Source organism: Phocoena phocoena, chromosome X (genome assembly GCF_963924675.1).
Source record: "Phocoena phocoena chromosome X, mPhoPho1.1, whole genome shotgun sequence".
NCBI lineage: Eukaryota > Metazoa > Chordata > Mammalia > Artiodactyla > Phocoenidae > Phocoena > Phocoena phocoena.
Genome location: NC_089240.1, coordinates 90,167,799 through 90,189,920, shown reverse-complemented (window position 1 = coordinate 90,189,920; position 22,122 = coordinate 90,167,799). Strand labels below are relative to the sequence as shown.

Below are 22,122 nucleotides of genomic sequence, written 5' to 3'. Positions count from 1 at the left end.
TGTTGCATGCTTCAACATGGATGAACCTTGAAAATATTATGCCAAGTGGAAGAAGCCAGTCACAAAAGGCCATATCTTGTATGATTCCATTTAAATGTAATGTCCAGAATAGGCAAATCCATAGAGACAGAAAGCTGATTGGTGGTTGCCTGGGGCTAGGAATGGGAGCAGAAACTGAGTGCAAATGGATATGAGGGGACCTTCTGGGGTGATGAAATGTCCTCAATTTGATTGTGGTGATAATAATCGCACAACTCTATATACATTTGTGAGGCATCTTGGAACCATACATTTACAATGGGTAAATTTTTGGTATATAAATTATATGTCAATACAGCTATTAAAAATTTAAAAAGTTATAAATGCCTCCCCAGAAGAAACCCCACAAAGCTTGAAATGATTAATTTTCTAAGAATATAGGCCAACTTTATTGTGTGGCATCACACACACGTACATTTGGCATATTGCCACAGAAGACTGGTTTGATAATCATGGTTCTGAAGTGTTACAAGCAACTGTTTATTCTTAACATGTTTGGCAAAATAAAGAGATTCATTTAACTCATTAACAGCATCCCAAGAATGATACTGCCAAAGAGAAGGCTGAAGGAAAAGGTAACTTTAAAGCAATGAAACGGCCTTATGTCTTGGGTCGTATAAAGATGGACTGACATCATGGTCTTTTTCTAACCTTATATTATCAGTGGTCAACCTCATTATTTACCTTGCTGACATTTAAATATAATTCATGGTAGGTTCAGTTATATTATAATGGCAGCAGTTCCTCTCTATGTAATGAAATATGTAAATGTAAAGTTTTAGTTTTTATTGATCAAATATATCAATGACCATTTACATTAAACCTTTTTCCCTCCTAAATCCAAGCATATATTAAAAGTTAGCATATGATAACTAAACACCAAACACAAACTTTTATTGGAATATTTTATTTACATTTTATATTTAAAGAGAATCAATACAAATCGGGACATATTTACAGCATTTCAAATCAGCGTACAAGAATGCAATGGTTTCATCCATTCTACATTTAGCCAACAAAAATACATGTCTATTCTGCTTTTGCCTAAATTCTGCTGGAATGTGTACTGGAAACAAAACTCTAAAACCAAAGATAAGCCACAGAGAATAGAAGTAAAGTGCATTTTTATAATAGCTCTATTTAACTTTGGTGGATGAAGCTTCAAACTTTTTATTAAGGCACCTGGAATTCTCCCCCTCCCCCAATTCTTTTTCAAACACCAAGAAAATGCATTCACAAAATTTATAGCTACATGGACAGAATTTTAGTTTACCTAATGTTATTTTAGCCCATTTAGGTAAAATGTAAACTCAATTTTCAAAGTCAACATTGTTTGGAAAATATTTTCTACAGAGTAATTTCTGTAGACAAATTCATACACAAAGATCAATTACCAATTTTTGTGTGACTTATTCATAATCATTTTCAAATAGTATGATGATTTATATACTCTGCTTTTGAAAGTCCCATAAGTAAAGTTTGAGAAATAGTTATACAGTGTTTCTGGAAGTACAGTTTTTGTCTATAATCTTTTGTCAAATTGGTGTCACTAATATACCAATCAATCCAGTCCAGTCCATATTCTCTGACAAACTATGCTTGACACTCATATGAAGTACATTTAGCCTAATTTTAAAAACAAAAAATAGTTAAAATGAATATTTTGCTTTAATCTTGTTCTATCAACTTAATGTAGCTTAAATAGACATTTCATGAAGTACTAGCCTAAGTTTGCATTGTTTTTTACATTGCAATTCCAGATCAATATAAGCACCTGGAGAAAAACCCTGACACACATAGCCCAAGCTAAAGTAGTATTATTTGTAATTAAGATACTATCATAAAATAAAGTGATTACAGCTACTCCACATTTTAAAAGCAACATGTTTTTATAAGAAAATTGTTATAAATGGAAAACATGACTACTTGACAAGAGTTTTGAATGTTTAAAAATGTTGCTACACTATTGAGAGGAAACTTGCCTATGAAAAACATTATATAATGAGTTTGTGGAAAAAGTTAATAGGTTAAATATTTTAAGTCATTTAACTATAGCATAATATTAGTCATCTCATCACTTTCAGTATCATTCTTATTAAGTTATTCTAGTTCATTAATAGCAAACTAGGCCCTGATTGGCAGTTCTGTTATTACTAAAGGTTCAAGTTTTCTATTGACACAGATTTTATGATTTAATTTCTCGAACAGCAGTCTCTCGATCAGGAGTTTCATCTTCTTCAAAGGTTGGGTTGTCAACATGAGGGACAACATCCACTGCCATGGAACTTGCTTCATGGTTTACCAGCTGTAGATTTTCATCTTTAAAGAAATGGTAATTTTAGGATGATTTCACTCCTCTCTTCTTTAAGACAAAATTCAACACACGTCTAAGAAGGCTTACTTATCTAATTCCATCATACTCTGATTCTTACGCTCATTCCCTGTTCCTTTAATATGATTTGTGCTGCCTTACATAAAGCACATATGGCATTATTTTGATTTACAATTACAATTTTATTGATTCACACGTGTGCTTACTTGTACCTAGATTATAGCATACTTAAGAGCAAAAGTTATATCTTCCACTTCTCTATTCTAAATGCAATAGCTCTTAAATCACACTTCAATCACCTGGGCACTTTAAAAAATTACCTATGCTGTGCATAGATATATAGATAGATAAATAGATAGATAGATAAATAGATAGATAGATGGATAGATAAATAGATAGATAGATAGATAGATAAATAGAGAGAGAGAGAGAGACAGACAGACAGGCAGAATGACTAAAAAAAATCAACCAGGAAGTTGTGGGGGGCAGGAGTCCCCAAAATGGAATGCAAATAGTAACAAGTGAATATAATTATATTACAGATGAAATATATAATCATCCCAAAGAGAGTGGGAAAGAAAAGAACTAACCCAAGTAACTTTGGAAAATGATACTTTGACTATATCCTATAAGGCTAAAACCAAAGAACTACACTGGTTAGTGAAACTGTTTTTCACAGGGGTGTGTTAGCAATGTTGAAACTTAGGTGTACTTTAGGATTGAACAAATAAGTAAATATATTGTGGATAATAACAACCAGGTTTCTCAATGTCAGAGAAAGGAGTTACAAATAAGGAAAGGGGAAGGCTAGAATAAACTCTGTGGTGTTGGACTGGAATCAGAAATATCAGTATGAACTAGCGGTTCTTCAGATAGATAGGTGAATGTAGATGTGTGTGTATATTTGTGTGAGTACATACACATATTTCCTAGCGTTGTTCCTTGAAAGGGCTAATAGCAATGACACCCCAATAGCAATGAGCATACCTAGTGCCCAGATCTTGATTTCGAGGTACTGTTCTCCAATAAAAGCCCCCACCCCCTGTAGAAATAACTGATTCCAGGGCTAGGACAAGGAAAGTACAAGATTAATCTAGATTCTAGCCTAGGGATCAGCAAACTACAGCTTGCAAGCCAACTCCATAGCTAAGAGTGTTTTTTTCATTCTTAAGAGGTTGGAAGAGAAAACAACCAAAAGCAACAAAGACCTATGGCCTTCAAAGCCTAAAAAAGAAAAATGATGGGGCATGTTGAAAGAAAACAAACCAACTTGAGGGAGTTCCCAATGACCAAATCTAGGACAATCTAACCATGAATAAATCATGAGAATAATATTATGGAATAAAAGAAATATCTATGAGTCCATAATATTATAAATAAATAATTGAATAAATAAGTAGAGAAAGGATAGCTCTTCCTTAAAATAGAAGCTTAATTAATGTAGAAAGAAGGATGGAAAGAGAAAATCACCATTTGGCACACATTTCAGTAATAATAATTGTAAGCAAGAAACATCAGTGATTGATAAAATTTGTAGGTAAAAAGTATGATGAGAAACAGGATATTTGCATAGTCTCCAAGTGTCTCTCTATAAAATAATTAATAATTATAAAGGGAAAAAGAATAACTTTAAAAGGAGAAGCTTGGCAGATGCCACCTTAACCAAGCAAACAAAATTAAAACCATTGGTAATAAGACATGGGCATCATGTGCCTCATTATATGATATGAGCCAGAGAAGGGCACAATATAATTTCTGTGGTATTCTTGCCAGAAATAGACAACGGACAATAAATTTAATCATTGGGAATCAGGAGACAATTCCAAATTGAGGGACATTCTACAAAATAACTAACTAGTGGCCTTCAGAAGTGTCAAAGTCATGAAAGAAAAAGGCTAAGGAACAGTCACAGATTGGAGACGAAGAAGACGTAACAGTTAAATGCAAATTGGGTATAGAAGGAACATTCCCAAACATAATAAAGGACATACATGGGGACTTCCTTGGCAGTCCAGTGGTTAAGACTCCATGCTTCCACTGTAGGGGGCGTGGGTTTGATCCCTGGTCAGGGAACTAAGATCCCACATGCCGCGTGGTACAGCCAAAAAATTTAAAAAATAACAAATAAATAAATAAAGGATATACTTGACAAACGCACAGTTAACAACATACTCAAGAGGAACAAGACAAGGGTACCCACTCTCACCACTCCTATTCAACATAGTACTGGAAGTCCTAGCCAGAGAAATTAGAAAGGAAAAGAAATAAAAGGCATCAAGGGACTTCCCTGGCAGCCCAGTGGTTAAGACTCCGTGCTTCCAATGCAGGGGACGTGGGTTCGATCCCTGGTCGGGGAAACTAAGATCCCACATGCCGTGCAGCACAGCCAAAAAATAAAGAAAAAAAAATTTAAACAAACAAACAAACAGAAAAAAGGCATCAAAATGAGAAAGGAAGAAGTAGAATTGTCTGTTTCCAGATGACATGACCTAGAGAAAATGCTAAAGATACCAACAAAAACTGTTATAACTAATAAACGAATTCACTAAAGTTGCAGGTTACAAAATCAACAGACAAAAATCAGTTGCATTTCTATACACCAGCAATGAAATATCTGAAAGAGAAATAAAGAAAACAATTCCATTCACAATAGCATCAAAAAGCAATATAATACGTATGAATTGATTTAACCAAGGTGGTAAAAGATGTGTACTGAAAACTATAAGACATTTATAAAAGATATTGAAGAGGGCACAAATAAATGGAAATATATCCCACGTTCATGGATCAGAAGAATTCATATTGGACTTCCCTGATGGCACAGTGCTTAAGAATCTGCCTACCAATGCAGGGGACACAGGTTCGATCCCCGGTCCGGGAAGATCCCACATGCCACAGAGCAACAAAGCCTGTGTGCCACAACTACTGAGCCTGCGCTCTAGAGCCCATGAGCCACAACTACTGAGCCCACGTGCCACAACTACTGAAGCCCACACGCCTAGAGTCCGTGCTCCACAAGAGAAGCCACCGCAATGAGAAGCCCACGCACAGCAACGAAGAGTAGTCCCCGCTCGCTGCAACTAAAGAAAGCCCACGTGCAGCAACAAACACCCAACACAGCCAAAAATAAGTAAATAAATAAATAAATTTATTAAAAAATAGGAATTCATATTGTTTAAATGTCCATACTACCCAAAGCCATCTGTAGATTCAGTGCAATCCATATCAAAATTCCAAATGCATTTTTCACAGAAGTATAAAAAAAAATCCTAAAATTCATATGGAACTACCAATGACACTGGATAGCCAAAGCAATCCTGAGAAAGAGGAACAAAGTGGGGAGGCATCACACTTCCTGATTTCAAACTATACTACAAAGTGTAATAATCAACGCAGCATGGTACTGGCATAAAAACAGACAAATAGATTAGTGGAACAGAATTGAGAGCCCAGAAATAAACCCATGTGTATGAGACCATGTGTATGAGATGATCTAATATTTGACAAGGGAGCCAAGAGCACTCAATGGGGAAAAGACAATCTTCAGTAAATGGTGTTGGGTAAACTGGATAAATATGCAACAGAATGAAACTGGACCCCTATCTTACACCACTTAAAAAATGAACTCTAAATGGATTAAGGACTTAAAAAGCCAAAATCAACGAATGGGACTACAACAAACCAAAAACCTTCTACTCCGCAAGAGAAATAATCAAAAGAATGAAGAGGCAAGCTACAAAATGGGAGAAAATATGTGCAAACCACATATCAGATAAGGGGTTAATATCCAAAATATATAAGGAATTCATACAGTTCAATAGCAAAAAAGCAAATAATCTGATTAAAAAATGGGCAGAAGAACTGAGATATTTTCCCAAGGAAGACATACAAATGGCCAACAGGTATGTGAAAAGATGCTCAACATCACTAATCAGGGAAATGCAAATCAAAACCACAATGAGATATTGCCTCACACTTGTTAGAATAGCTATTATCAAAAAGAAAACAGTTAAGTGTTGGCAAGGATGTGAGGAAAAGGGAACTCTAGTGCACTGTTGGTGGGAATGTAAATTGGTACAGCACTATGGGAAACATGTATGGAGATTCTCAAAAAATTAAAAATAGAACTACCATATCATCCAGCAATCCCACTTTGGGGTATATATCCAGAGGAAATGAAATCACTATCTTGAAGAGAGAGCTGCACCTCCACGTTCACTGCAGCATCATTCACAATAGCCAAGACACAGAAATAACCTAAGTGTCCACTGACTGATGAACACATAAAGAAAATGTGGTGTGTGTGTGTGTGTGTGTGTGTGTGTGTGTATACACACACATATGAAACAATGGAATATTATTCAGTCATGAGAAAGAAGGAAATCTTGCCATTTGCAACGACATGGATGGACCTTGAGGGCAATGTGCTAAGTGAAATAAGTCAGACAGAGAAGACCAATACTGTATGATATCACTTATATGTAGAATCTTGAAAAAAAAAAAGCCAAATTCATAGAAACAGAGTAGAATGGTGGCTGCAAGAGGCTGGAAGGTGGGGGAAATGAGGAAATGTTCGTCAAAGGGTACAAGTTTCCAGTTATAAGATAAATAAGTGCTGGGGAATCTAACATATAGATGGTGACTACAGTAACAATACTGTATTAAATACTTGAAAGTTGCTAAGAGAGTAGATCTTAAATGTTCTCACCACACACACACACAAAATTCGTATTTATGTGAGATGATGGATTTAACTAATCTTACTCTGATTATATATCAAGTATATTTCAATAAAACGGGAAAAATGAGAAAAGAGGAAATGCAATGTGGGATCCTAGGACAGAAAAAGGACATTAATGGGCCAACTGGTGAAATTTGAGTAAGATCAGTTTAGTTAGTAACATTTTATCATTTAATTTCCTGATTTTGATAATTGTATATGGTTATATAAGATGTTAACATTTGGAGAAGTTTGGTGATGGGTATATAGGCATCCTTTTTACTGTTTTTGAAACTTATTTATAGTCAGGCTGAAATTATTTCAAAATTAAAAAATAACCTGTGCTTGGGCCCCACATCTCATGGATTCTGATTTAACAATTCTGGGGTAAAGCCCAGGCATTAGTAATGTCTAAAGTTTCTATGGGTGATTCTAATGTACAGCCAGGGTTAAGAACTAGGGCCCTTATTCGGTGGTTCCCAAAGTGTGGTCCCTGGACAAGCAGTATCAGTATCACCTGTAAACTTCTTAGAAATGAAAATTCTCAGGGCCCACCCCAGACCAACTGAGTCAGAAACTGGTGGTTGCCCCTCTGTTTTAACAAGCCCTCCAGGTGACTCAACGTATGCTTATGTTTGAAAATCAGTGCTCTGATAAAATTCAGCACAATGATGGAACACACAGGCATGAACTAATCAATTGTATGTTTACAAAGTTATTTAAATCACAACTATCACCATAATAATCAATGGTTAATAGGCATAATGCCCAAACTATTAATATATAATCATAGATAAAATTAATCTATTCTATGTGGTCACTCATTCAACACTTGAGTATTTACTATGTGGCAGGCAGTCTGTGCTAGGTGCTTGGGTATACGATAGTGAATAATAAGACACTGTCCCTACCCAAAGGGACTTTTTAAGGTTTTAATACAATTCAGTGCAATAAATGCAATGATAGAAGTTCTACCGAACTAGACAGTCCTAGACAGTAGGACCACACAGGTGAGTCAAAGGAAGCTTCTCAAAGGGGAGCAAGTTTTAAAGGAGGAACAGGAGTTGGACTGGGCTTCCCCAATTTCTTGGGGGAGGAAGAGTAGAAGGAATGGGCAGAGAGAAGATAGTGGCTCAAACTGTGACTGTTGAATTAAGGTTGGAAATTAGGGGATGGTTTAGAGGAAAAATGATATTGAATCAGTAGGAAGGGGAGAGGGAAGGATCTAGGATCTACCTAAGTTTCTGGTTTGACGCACCCGGGTAGGTGTTACTACCATTCATGGAGATAAAGAATACAGGAGAAGGAACAGGGATCATCATTTTATTTGCTTCGCAAATTCTCTGCAAAAACTGTTCTGCCTTCTACCCTCCCCCACAAGAATAGAACACAAAAAAAGTAGGTTGGGACTTTTTTCTTTTTTTAAACTGGTCTGACAATAAACTGAATTATCCCATACACTCAGGCCTCCCGTATGGCAGGTAAGAATTCTACCACTGAACCACCAATGCTGCTAAACTGAATTATCCCATACACTGTCCTTTATCTTCACTGAATTCTATTACCACACAGTTACAGGAACCAAAAATTCATCTGGGGCAAATAGACAATGATTATCTATTATAGGTAGAACAAAGCACAGATTATTAAGATTCTTATGACTACTTTGTACTCTAGGAAATGTCCAAAGATTAGATTACAACATGAGGTTTGCGTTTGCATGATGGTATTCCTCGTGACTTCTGTAGAAATGGTATCTATGGAACGGATAAGCCTACCAAGGACAAAGGTTCATGTCATAGGAAGCTGAAACTTTTACAAGTCATTCTGACATTTCATTTTCCTTCTACTTTTATGCCAGAATTAGGTTATCTCAAAATGAGGATAGAGGAAAAACTATCAAACCAACAAAAACCATGAAAAAGGTGGAAGTTAAAGAAAGGGAAAGTAATTTGTATATGGGTTTTCTCTAAGGAAAAAAGTAACAGAATTCCCTAAAATCTCTCTACTGGTATGACATTACTAAGTTGCTAATACTGATTCACATGAATTTTGAAATTAATACATTCAATTTCACTTTCTACAGTTTGTTCACTTCATGACAAATAATCAACAGGTGGCAGCACATCATTCTTAAACACAGTTTCTGATCTGTGCAAAAAATGCGTTCTGGAGAAGTTGTGTATAAATCAAGCTTTTGGAAATTAAATTCTGTTTTATAATTCCAGGAATTCTTTATCTTAAGTTCTGATTGATATGCAATAAACAATGGCTTCTAAAGTTGAAAAATTTCTCCCTTAGCCTAAGTTAATAAGCCAACACTTAAATGAATTGGAGAGAAGCTTTCCAATAAAAAAATCTTTTTCCACAAAAAAAAAAAAAAAAAAAATCTTTTTCTTCTGTGAATAATCCCCACTCTTAATGCATTTCATCTGTTTCAGGTACATTTGAATGTGTATATTAAGTTAAGGTAGGGGTGCATCCTGCATTGCATCATTGTTACTAGAAAAAACCTGGAATGTGTTAATGGATGAATAGAATAAATGCTAAAAAGCAGGAGTACTCTGCCTGGTGTCTAATCCCCAATGGATCATTTGTGGGGCACTCATTGCCCCTCAGCATGGTGCTTACTTGCTGACTGCACATGTTCCTCCAAAGGCGGTTCATCTGCGCCCTGAACTGAAGCATATCCCGACGATGCAGTTTCACTGCGATTATCCTCTTCATGAGGAGAGGCACTATTGGATGCTTCGTTGGATGCCGGAACTTGTAAAGACACTGATCCATCTTCAACATCCACCTGCGGAAAGCATTTAAACACATTAAGAGGCTCTCAGAGTATACGTTTTTCCTTGACGTATCATTACAAAGTTTCTTCATAGGTGACTTATTAGAGCAATGCTTCTTAACCTTTTAAACCTACAATCCATTTTTGATGATCACAAAAATTTCTTGCAGGTCCCAGCCAGAGCAGTTGGAGTAATTGGGTCCAATGGGGTGAAAGATGTTACAGGCAGATTGCCATCAATATCTGACATGTTTATCTGGGTGAACACTTCATAATATAATGCCTGATACAAGGAAGGCACTCAAAAAACATTCCTATGCTGTCCCCTAGGGGTTCTGAGAATCACTGTCGTCTGTATGTCTCCTCAAGTCAGGAAGAGTTTGTTGAGCTTGACTTTCTGTTGTGTGTACTGTGAAATAGGTAGGTTTTTTTCTTTCATTTACGAAATATAACTTAATATTTATTATACTCTCTCAAACTTTACATGCTCAGTTAACAACAAGTTTGATTGCTATGCAATAGTAAGAGAGTAAAAAACAGCAAGGGGTATCAGAAGTCAGTTGGGGTCATCACTTCCAATTCTGACCAAATAATAAGTACATTTGAGGAGAGGGAAGAAGGAGGAAAATGGAGGTGGTCCAACATGGTACTTCTCTGTCACTATGATGTAAGTAGGTCCAATTTTTGGTATAAACCATAAGTCTAGCACATTATGTAGCTAAAAAATAAGGATTTTTTTCCTGAAAGCCCAGATATATAAATAACACACTGCTTAAGTTCCTTCGTATAAATAGTTTGGCAATATTTACCTCAATTCCCAAAGCTTTGAGTATGTCACATTTGCACATGGGGCAAGTCCTGTGTTCTAATAGCCATGGGTCAACACATGTCTTATGGAAAATATGGCTAATGAAGGAAAAAAACACATATTTTGGTTATCAGCTGTGAACTAGCAACACTTTGCCTAATATACTAACGGGTTACCCTATAAGTTTACTTAGTCTTTTAACGGATGCCTTTTTTTTTCCTTTTAAACACACTATTACAGAAACAAAATTTGGAAATTTCATAATACGGTACTTTCAAATATAGCCTCATTACTCTAGCTTCATAAAAACTATTTTCAATACCACTTACTTGAAAAATTGCTAAGATGTTCCTGACCTAAGGTTTTGTTCAGTAATTCGGATCTTAATTATTTTGTTATTCCCTAACTATAAAATAGTACAGTTAGTCATTCTCAATAATATAGTACAATAAAGTATTGAGTGTAACATAATTCTGATACTTTAGGCAATGTGATAAGTTCCAAGAATGCCACTATTTAATAGCTAAAAGGAAGAGTGTTAAGAACAACTTCCGGGAGAGGGATAGTAAAAAGCTAAAGAATGAAGACTTCCAAATAGGTGCTCATAAGCTGATTTTATTTTTTTCTCAATAGGATTGGTAGAATTATTTTTAATTAAATAATCCAGTACCACACACACACACACACACACACACAATTAAATAAACAGTGATGCTGGCTAGGTTCTTAAGTCTTTTACGGAACTAGTTTCCAAATTGTACCAGATTATGGAAATATTGTATAATTAGCCTTATACCACTTCTAATGACATTAAAAATAAAGCAATCACCTATATTTAAATGAAAAGAAGTTAAAAATAAACACTTTCTTTACATCCAATTGGAAACATTCGAAATAGTTTCCCCCACTACAATCATTTTTGTAAGTCAGCTATTCTTATTGACGACATAAAAGAAAATCAGACTTACTTGCAGGTTAAGATGCGCACCAAATCATTAGGTTTATATAGTTCAATACACACAGCGCAACTATCTCCATCAGGGCCAATTTCCTAAGAGCAAATAGTTATTGTTATTCAGATGGATAAGAAAAATACATTAAACTACACAGCAAAATCAGAATATACATGTATTTAATAAATTACATAAATTCCTACAGAAGAAGGAGCATCACGTCACTAAAACGACTGTTTCAATAAGCAGTTTAAAATTATCTAGACTTAATTGGAATCTAAAAAAAGAGTCAAACTCATAGAAAGAGTGAGTAGAAAAGTAGTTTCCACGGTCTGAGGAGTGGGGGAAATAGGGAGAAGTTAATAAAAGGGTACAAGCTTTCAACTATAAGATGAATAAGGTCTGAAGATCTAATGTAAAACATGGTGACTACAGCCAATAACACTATGTATTATGTAATTGAAGTTGGAAAATAAAATAAAATATTTAGACTTTAAAAAGTAAAAGAAAGGGGCTTCCCTGGTGGTGCAGTGGTTGAGAGTCTGCCTGCCGATGCAGGGGACACAGGTTCGTGCCCTGGTCCGGGAAGATCCCCCATGCTGCGGAGCAGCTAAGCCCATGTACCACAACTACTGAACTTGAGCTCTAGAGTCCGCGAGACACAACTACTGAAGCCCGCACACCTAGACAACTAGAGAAAGCCCACGCACAGCAACAAAGACCCAACGCAGCCAAAAATAATAAATAAATAATTTTTTTAAAAAAAAGTAAAAGGAAGTTCCTTGGTGGCCTAATGGTTAGGATTCCGGGCTTTCACTGCTGTGGCTCGGATTCAATCCCTCATTGGGGAATTGAGATCTTGCAAAGCCACTAGGTGCAGCCAAAATAAGTAAGTAAGTATATAAGTGAGTGAGTAAGTAAGTAAGTAAATAAATAAGTAAACAAACAAATAAATAAAGTAAAAGAATAAAGTCCTGCAAAGCCACTCAGTGCAGCCAAAACAAACAAACAAACAAATAAATAAATAAAGTAAAAGAATAAAGTCAACCAAAGAAGAACAGTACAAAGAGAAACATGTAGCACTGATTTAAACCTCTTCCTGGTTTTAGAATTTACACAATGCCACAAGTTCTGTGGCTGTGTTTTTCCATTAAAATAAATTAAGGTATAAGTTACATGCAATAAAATTCACTCTAAATGTTGAGTATACAGTTTTTCAAGTTTGGAGAAACATGCAGTCACTTAATCACCACCATAGTCAAGATACAGGATAGTCCTGGTACCCCAACAATTTCCTCTATACCACTTAGTAATTAACCCCTCTGTAATTAACCCCTCCTTTTATCACTATCTTCTGCCACCCACTTATCTGTTTTTCAGTGCCTGTAGTTTTGGCTTTTCCAGAATATCTTATACGTGGGATTGTGCCTTATATAGCCTTTGAGTCTGCCTTCTTTCACTTAACGTAATGCATTTGTGATTCATCCATGTTGTTGTATGTATCAGTAGGATTCCCCCCTTTTTATTGCTAAATAGTATCCCATGCTATAGATGTACCACAGTTTTTTTTATCCATTCAACACTTGAAGGACATTTGGGTTCTTTCCAGTTTCTGGTAATTATCAGTAAAGCTGCCATGAACAATTGTGAACAAGTTTTTATGTGAATGAGTAAACATCTAGCAGTGAGATTGCTGGGTTCTTTCGAGAGTGTATATTTGACTTCATAAAGAACTGCCATTCACTCTGCTGTACAGCAGAAACTAATACAACATTGTAAAGCAACTATACTCCAATAATTAATTAATTTATACATACACACACACACACAGAACTGCCAAACTGTTTTCAAAACTGGCTGTACATTGCATTCTCACCAGAAAATGCATGAGAGTTCCAGTTGTCCCACATCTGGTCAGCTCTTGGTCTTAGCCATTCTAATAAATGTGCTGTGGGTATCGCATTGTGGTTTTAATGTGTATTTCCCTAATGACTAATGATGTTTAGCATCATTTTATGTGCTTTTTTGCCAGCCACATACTTCTTTGGTAAAATGTCTGCTTTGACCATTTTTCCACTAATAGCTAATAGCTTTTTTTTTTTTTTTTTCGGTAGGCGGGCCTCTCACTCTTGTGGCCTCTCCCGTTGCGGAGCACAGGCTCCGGACGCGCAGGCTCAGCGGCCATGGCTCACGGGCCCAGCCGCTCCGCGGCATGTGGGATCTTCCCAGACCGGGTCACGAACCCGTGTCCCCTGCCTCGGCAGGCATGCTCTCAACGACTGTGCCACCAGGGATGCCTTAATAGCTTTTATAGCATCTGCCTTCTGTCTGTTCTCTTCTTGAGTTTTGAGAGTTCTTTATATATTCTGAATACAGTCCTTTATCAGATATGTGATTTGCAAATATTTTCTCCCAGTCTGTGGCTCGTCTTTTCAGTCTCTTAACAGAGTCTTTCAAAGAGCAAAGCTCTTAATTTTAACAAATTTCTCTTTTTTCTTTAATGGACTTGTTTTTGGTATCATATCTAAGTAATCTTTGCCTAACCCAAGCTACAAAGATATTTTTCTCCAAAGTTTTCTTCTAAAATTTCATAGTTCTAGGTTTTATATTTAAGTCTGTGATCCATTTCAAGTTAATTTTTGCAGAGGGTATAAAGTATGGATTGAGGTTCATTTTTTTTTGTCTATGGATATTCAGTCATTGTGTATGGAGAGCCAACAATTGGCTGCCGTTTCTTCTTTGAATTGCTTTTGCACCTTTGTCGAAAATCAATCGACCATTTATGTGTGGGTCTATTTCTGGACTGTCTCTTCTGTTTCAAAGATCTAAAGGTCCATCCTTTCCCTAATACCATGCTTTCTTGACTACTGTAGCTTTAAAATAATTCTGCAACTCAGAAAACGTGAGTCATCCAAATTTGTTTTTTATCAAAATTGTTTTGGTTATTCCAGTTCTTTTGCTTTTCCAAATAAACTTAGAGTCAACTTGTCAATTCCTACAAAAGATGCAACTAGGATTTTGATTGAAACTGCATTGAATCTATAGATCAGTTTGGGGAGGAAGTGACATCTTGACGACAGAGTCTTCTAACCCATGAACACGGTATATCCTTCCATTTCTTTAGGTCTTCTTTGATTTCTTTCTTTCATTATGTTTTGCCCTTTTCAGCATATAGATCTTGTACATATTTTGTAAGATTTATACCTAAGTATATAATGGTTTTGGTGCTATTATAAATGGTATTTTTTATTTCAATAAGTTCTGTAGCTATATTTTTATTGTAGTACAAACTTCCATAGCTATTTTTTGATACGTGTTTTATACATCAATGGTAGTTTTCAATTGTGCTAAATCTGAAAATGGATGTTCAAGTAGAGTTGTACTGAGCACTGTAGTAATTTCCTGTTGCTGTAACAAATTACAATAACTTAGTGGCTTAAAATGACACAAACTTATACGCTTACCGTTATTGCTCATGGCCCCTTTCTTGCATCACTGCAACCTCTTGCTTCCATTGTCACATCTCCTACTGCACTGTAGTCAAATCTCCCCTTTCCTCCCTCTTATAAAGACACTGTGATTATACTTAGGATCCACCTGGATAATCCAGGATAATCTCCCCATCTCAAGATCCTTAACTTAATCACATCTGCAAAGTACTTTTTGCCATATAAGGTAACATTTACAGGTTCTAGGGATTAGGACCTAGATGTCTTTGGGGGCCATTATTCAGCCTACCTCCAGCATCAAATAAATTAAAAAATCAATAAGATTTATAAATTCCAATGAAAATCACACTTTGGAAGAACATTTAGCTTTTAACAATGGCTTGGTAGCACTGCTTTAAAACAAATAGCATTTACAAGTCATAAACGCACCTTGTCTCCTTGTTTCAGTGTGCGGAGTTGAAGCCTTCCAATAGCTTTTTTGGCATCTGCCTTTAATTGTCTCTGTAATAAAAAAAAATAGCAGGTATTAGAAAAAGTATTTTTAAAAGAAATATGATAAAAAGGTAGAGAGGATTAATAAATATTTATGAGGTAAAAGTCAATGTCTAAGTAAATTTTAAAAGATAAAATGTAATTAGCCATAATAAATGCCCATTTATCTGATACCAAGCAGGATTTTTTAAAATTACTGAAACCTTATGTTTCCCTACCTTCTTAAACAGCAGCTTTGGGGCCACAACGGTAAAGCTATGCGTCCCTATTCCAAATGGATTCGGACGCTATGAATTTTCAAAGCAATTTTCCTATTTTCAAAAGCCCAGAGGACCTTAAGTTACATCTTTTCCAATTTCTTTTTTGCATCGTGTCTTGTTTGGTGGAAAGTGCATTGGATGCAAATGGACCTAGCTTCAAAATCTGACTTTGTCACTTACTAAATGAATAATCCTGGACAAGTCATTAAATATTTGAGCTTGTTTACTCATCTATAAAATGAGGATAATACCAATCCTTACAGTGTTATTTGGTATTAGGGAAAAAAATTGCTGTTTATAACCACTACTGCCTTGTAAGGAGGGTGGATTCTGAGAGTGGTAAGCCTTTTTTTTTGTTTCACTGAACATATACCTAGATGAGTCTGGATATGCAAAGGCAAGTCCATGGCTCATTTAGGGACCAAAGACTAAAATATTACATACATATCTATATCTATCTATCCATAGACACACACACGTGTGTGTGTGTGTGTGTGTGTGTATATATATATGTGTATATATATATGTGTGTGTATATATATATATTCAAATATATATATTTGAATCAGAAGTGAGGTTAAGGTATAGGGGGAAATTTTAAAGGTGAGGGAAAAGTGAGAAAGAGAGGAATCAATGAGAGACTATCCCTCTGTGTGGGATGAACTGGCCAGAGGAAAAATCTCCCAGGTGGTATGAGATATTTGGTGTTAATTTGAAATTATTTGTGATGCCACAATTAACCTTCCTTCTATTTCAGTAAAATCTACCACATACACGAATGCCTCAAGTGAAGATATTATATGTGTAAATTGAAGAAGAGGCTAGGTTTCACACCTGGGTGAATGCTGTATGGAATAGAGAGATAGCATGTGCAGCATGGCAAGATGATAAGCGATCTTCCTATTTTGTACTGTAAAATGAACAAACTTATAGAAATTCAGCAGAAAGTAGCTGCTCAGAACCAGAGGTCTTGTGAGGATGTCAACAACTTCCTCATCCCCCTGTATGTACCTCCATCCCCAGCAGGGAGACCCCTAGGTGACATTGAGGTTACATGAAAATTAGAGATAACGTTAAGTATCCAGCATAATGTCTGGCTGATAGCAGACACTCAATAAAATGTTTATTAAATGAAAATATAAAGTACTATTTACTCATCAGTTAGCATTACAGATTTATACATATCTGTAGCAAATATATTTTGGAAGGGAATAATCCATGGGTGTAGATATGTGAGGAAATTCCTTAATGCCCAAACCTGCCTCCTATAAGATATCATTTTGTGAAACGTATTTGGCTTGATGCCAAGGACGTTACTGCCAAAATATTTCTTTGCTGGCATAGTAGCAGCAGAAACTTCTCAGATTGTTACCTGACTGGCAAATATAGCTCACAGAAACCGTTAATAGGAAGGCCTAGCTCTCAGAAGGAAAGAGGCATTAATCGAAGCCCTTTCACTCTCTCTTTGAGACTTAATCATGGATTTCACTCACAAGGGGAATTTTATGATGGTACTTAATTTTTTAAATAAACTTATTTATTTTATTTATTTTATTTCTTGGCTATGTTGGGTCTTCATTGCTGCGCGCGGGCTTTCTCTAGTTGTGGCAAGCGGGGGCTACTCTTCGTTGTGGTGCACGGGCTTCTCATTGAGGTGGCTTCTCTTGTTGCGGAGCATGGGCTCTAGGCACGTGGGCTCAGTACTTGTGGCTCGCGGGTTCTAGAGCGCAGGCTCAGTAGTTGTGGCGCATGGGCTTAGTTGCCCCACGGCATGTGGGATCTTCCCAGACCAGGGCTTGAACCCGTGTCCATGCATTGGCAGGCAGATTCTTAACCACTGCGCCACCAGGGAAGCATGGTACTTCATTTTGAGCTTAAATATTTTCCCTTCTGTCACTTGCATCACAAGTAAATAATAGGGTGACAGTGAAAGGAGATACACTTAGGATCTTTAGAGCTGGAAAACTCTTAGAGTTCACCTAGCCTGAGATCTTATCTGACAGATAAGGAAACTGATGCCCAAAGAGAAAGAATGCTGTGCTCAAAATCTCAGAGTTGGTTAGTGTCAGTCCCACTGAAGCCCAGAGTTTGGGAACACTTAACTCTGACTTCAAGGTAGCCATCTTTTGTTTACTGTGGCTTGGAGCAGGAAGCTAGTACTACTTCCTTACATTTATATAGTTATTTTATAATTATTTTTGATATATATTACCTCATTTAATCCTCACAACAATCCCCTAAAGGAGAGGATATTTCCATTTTAACGTTGAGCAAGTGGAGGCTTGGAAGAGTAAAATAACTTGTCCAAAAGGGCATGCAGCCTCTGAATGATAGGGCTGGTACTGGAAGTCTGCTCTTCGTATTCCAAGATTCCATTACGATACAACCATCCAAAACTTTCTCAAGTTTTTCCAACTCCTGGATTCTACGGTCTGTCAAATTGTGGCCAGTCCTTACAGTGAACAGCCAGTAGGCCCACAGGATTCTGGCCCTGGCCTAGATTTCCAAACATCACTACTTTCTTTTCCTATAAAGCATGAGCTATTTCAACACGAAGATGAAAAAAATGCAAATGATACAAAAATAGAGCCAACAAGAGAAAACTGGGCAAGGAAAAAATGTAGTTGATAAGAAGTCTTTGACAATCATTTTGCAACCTGTCTTTAGAGCACTTCTGATTTAGGTTTAAGTAACAAGCTCTATGACACAACTGGGGAAATGCACTCACAAGGAAGTAATACATCTCTAGTGTATTTACCTGATTATATCTATATAGTCTGATTTCTCATTCCAAAATATTCAACGAAATATAAATGCATGAGTCTCCAGTGCTAGTGTTCATCAATTCATCAGGGATGAATGCTAACTATACAACTTTGATTATATCCAAGACTAATGCAAATTAATCTGAGAGAGGGGATTGAACACAAACTTTAAATGTAATGTCCAAGTCTGTGTGAATGAGAAAAGTGGAACTTAAGACCAGAAGATCCAAAAAAAAAAAAAAAAAAAACCAGAAGATCCTAAGCAAGGGACTTGATTATGAAGCAGCCGTAGAATTTTTAAAAATCCTTTAAAGGGCAATTTGAATATTTCCAATAACTCTTACCAAGCTTTTATAAAGAAAAGACATTTCTTTCAATACGGAGGAGCGACATGTGGTTTTGTTAAGAAGCACAAACTGTATTTTTAGAACCTGAATAAAGGTCACTTTTAAAACTGCCATCAGTACTCAAACTATTTCACTGTCACACTGATAGCAGGAGTTCCCAAGATGCATCCATTCCTCTAAAAACTGACATATGAGAACAAAATTAAGACCAAGTAGTTTATATTAAATATATGTTTGGGTAATTTTGTTTAAGTCAAACTTCTGGCTTTAACATTTAAAGAGAATATGCCCCAATGCAAACTTTAATTTATATTTGATTCCTTAAAAAACAGAACTTCAAGAGTATATCTACTTTGTTACACAAATTACTTTGGACACCTTTTCAGTACCTCTCCACCATATCAGAATTCTCCCCTACCCTATAAATTCCAATAGCACATTGTTTCTACCTCTTATATTCTGTAGTTGTATTATTCACGTGTCTTTTTCTCCTAGTAGATTGTGAGTAGGTGGAAGACTGGTCCTTAATCATTTAAAAAAAATTCCCATAATGCCTAGTAGTTGCTCAAAGAATAGCTTCTGAGTTTAGAAACACAGATTTTCACGATTTTCTCATCTAAGTTTGACTCATTAAAAGCTTCTATTCTATCAAATCTGGGAAAATAAAGGTTTAGAGAACACGTATTGGGCCCCTGCCATGCGTCAGGTTTAACCTTAAGCTTTTTACATGTGTCATCTTGTTTAAACATTAACAACCTTATGGAATAGGTATTTTAATATCCGAACTTTATGGACAAGAAAAGGTTCTGAAGCTTGACTAAAGTCCAGGCAGCTGGTTAGTTGCAGAGCTGCTATTCAATTCAAGCCCAGGTTCTATGTAGCTTTAAAGCCCATGATCTCTCCACTATAGCACACTTCCTCCACTGTGTAACAGCAAAGAAGCCTTTAAAGGGCTTCACATTCCTTGTGAAGAAGATAAATGAAAGAAATAAGAAAAAAAACCCTCAAAGTTAGCTATTATCCAATCTTCAAATCCTTCCTCAACTGGCTACTTACTGTGATTTGGGGATCTCTTATATATATATATATATTTTTTTTTTTTAATAAACTTATTTTTGGCTGTGTTGGGTCTTCGTTGCTGTGCGTGGGCTTTCTCTAGTTGCAGCGAGTGGGGGCTACTCTTTGTTGTAGCACGCGGGCTCAGTAGCTGTGGCTCGCAGGCTCTAGAACTCAGGCTGAGTAGTTGTGGCACACGGGCTTATTTGCTCCGCATCACGTGGGATCTTCCCGGACCAGGGCTCGAACCCGTGTCTCCTGTATTGGCAGGTGGATTCCTAACCACTGCGCCACCAGGGAAGCCCTGGGGAGCTCTTTTAAACAGGTATTTTATATCAACAGACTCTACCCACCTCTCCCCAATCCTAAGAGATACCTGGTCTAAGAATATTTGGCAGAGTAGAAGATTGATTCAAAGCATCTTGGTTTTTCGCCAATTTTCTCAACAGAAGCTTAATGCCATTAGTCTATTCAAAAGCTGGGATGGTTCTAGTCACTGAAGAATTTCAGCTATATAGTTGTTTTGTTTCTGAGTGACACTTTAAGTGGACTGAAAATGAAGAGTCAGGTCAATTCTTACCCTATATTACAATGTTCAATTTTTAAATTACAGTGAACTCAAAGATATTTTACCTAGTTCATCTGTGAATTTATATCAAACTAAGTAAAATAAATGTTTTAGTCTGGTTATTTGTCACCTGGGTTTTGGTCCCACGGCATTCAGCTTTTAGTTTAACTGAAACCCACATGAATAACACTAGGCACGTAGTCAAACCTAATTACTTGATGGTGGGGGGAGGGAGCGGATTGGGGTATGTAAAAGCAAGAAAAGAGGGTAGATATAAGCAAACTATATTTCCCTGTTCTTAAGTCACCACTTTTTAAAAAAATTTATTTTTGGCTCCGTTGGGTCTTCGTTGCTGTGCACAGGCTTTCTCTAGTTGCACTGAGTGGGGGCTACTCTTTGTTGTGGTGTGCGGGCTTCTCATTGTGGTGGCTTCTCTTGTTGTGGAGGACGGGCTCTAGGCACGCGGGATTCAGTAGTTATGGCGCGCGGGCTTAGGTGCTCCGTGACATGTGGGATCTTCCTGGCCCAGGGCTTGAACCCAGGTCCCTGGCATTGGCAGGCAGATTCTTAACCACTGTGCCACCAGGAAAGTCCCTCACCACTTTTTTAAAATAAAAATTTTCATAAAAATTTGGCTCGGAATTTATAAAACAGAATACTTAAAATCAAGGATTATAATAAGAGGATTCTTTTCTTCAGATACATTCCTGTGAACAAAATCAAAGTTTGAGTGATGTGGCTGTTTAGATATATGAGAACTGAGAGAAATCCGCTTTTTTCCCCAGCAAAAACCTAGGCATGGAATCACTGTATTGTACACCTGAAACTAATATAATACTGTATGTCAATTATACTTCAATTAAAAATGATAAAGCCCAAAACAACCTCTGTATAATATCTGAATGAGAGTATTCCTAAAGGAAAGAGGAGGTGCAGATTATAGAACAGCTTCCCATAAGTCTATGGAACTACAGAAATAGGAGTACAGACCACCTACACAAAGGTGATCCCTGTGAACAGTGTGAGGAAATGCACTGTAAGGAAGAGCAGTCAGAAAAGGGGGAATTTACCCTAAGAGATAGGTTATGACTCAGATTATAGCATTTTTCAAAGAAAGACAATCAAAACCTTTATTAGAGTAAGTGAATATTTTAAAAAATCCCGACAGACCCATTTTAAGAGCTTCCTTTTGTCCAGTGAGAAAGTCAGAGAAAGACTATAAAACCAGGTCCTACTCAGACGAGAATTTGTTTAATCTGCTCTTCTTATACAAGAGCCAAAGCAGTGGTTTTGTAAAGGGCTCTAAATCTCAAATTCAGGCAGGAACAGATACATACAAATGCACCAACTACAAATATGTATATATTGATAGTGGTACAGCATGCAGACACCTGGTAAGTCTTCCAGTTAATTTCATATACTAGGACAGTAGAGAAAATTTAATGTAACCAGAAATGTTTCAGATAGTTTTTAGTCATGCTTTAAGTTCAAGGACAAATTTTAAGATATTAATGTAGCTAAGTTCTTCCTCATCTGAGACCACAC

General features: G+C 36.5%; 1 protein-coding gene across 2 annotated transcripts in view; it reads right to left on the bottom strand.

Annotated features, from left to right (window-relative positions):
• Window positions 1-930: 930 nt before the first annotated feature.
• Window positions 931-22,122, bottom strand: part of RNF128 (ring finger protein 128) — a 99,316-nt gene continuing 78,124 nt past the window's right edge. For both annotated transcript variants that reach the window (XM_065900813.1, XM_065900812.1), the window contains exons 3-7: window positions 15,519-15,590; window positions 11,656-11,738; window positions 10,689-10,785; window positions 9,723-9,891; window positions 931-2,358 (exon numbers count right to left, since the gene is read on the bottom strand). In XM_065900813.1, coding sequence (XP_065756885.1) covers window positions 2,225-2,358; window positions 9,723-9,891; window positions 10,689-10,785; window positions 11,656-11,738; window positions 15,519-15,590 — 555 coding nt within the window. In that variant the 3' untranslated portion in view covers window positions 931-2,224. The remainder of the gene's footprint in view (window positions 2,359-9,722; window positions 9,892-10,688; window positions 10,786-11,655; window positions 11,739-15,518; window positions 15,591-22,122) is intronic.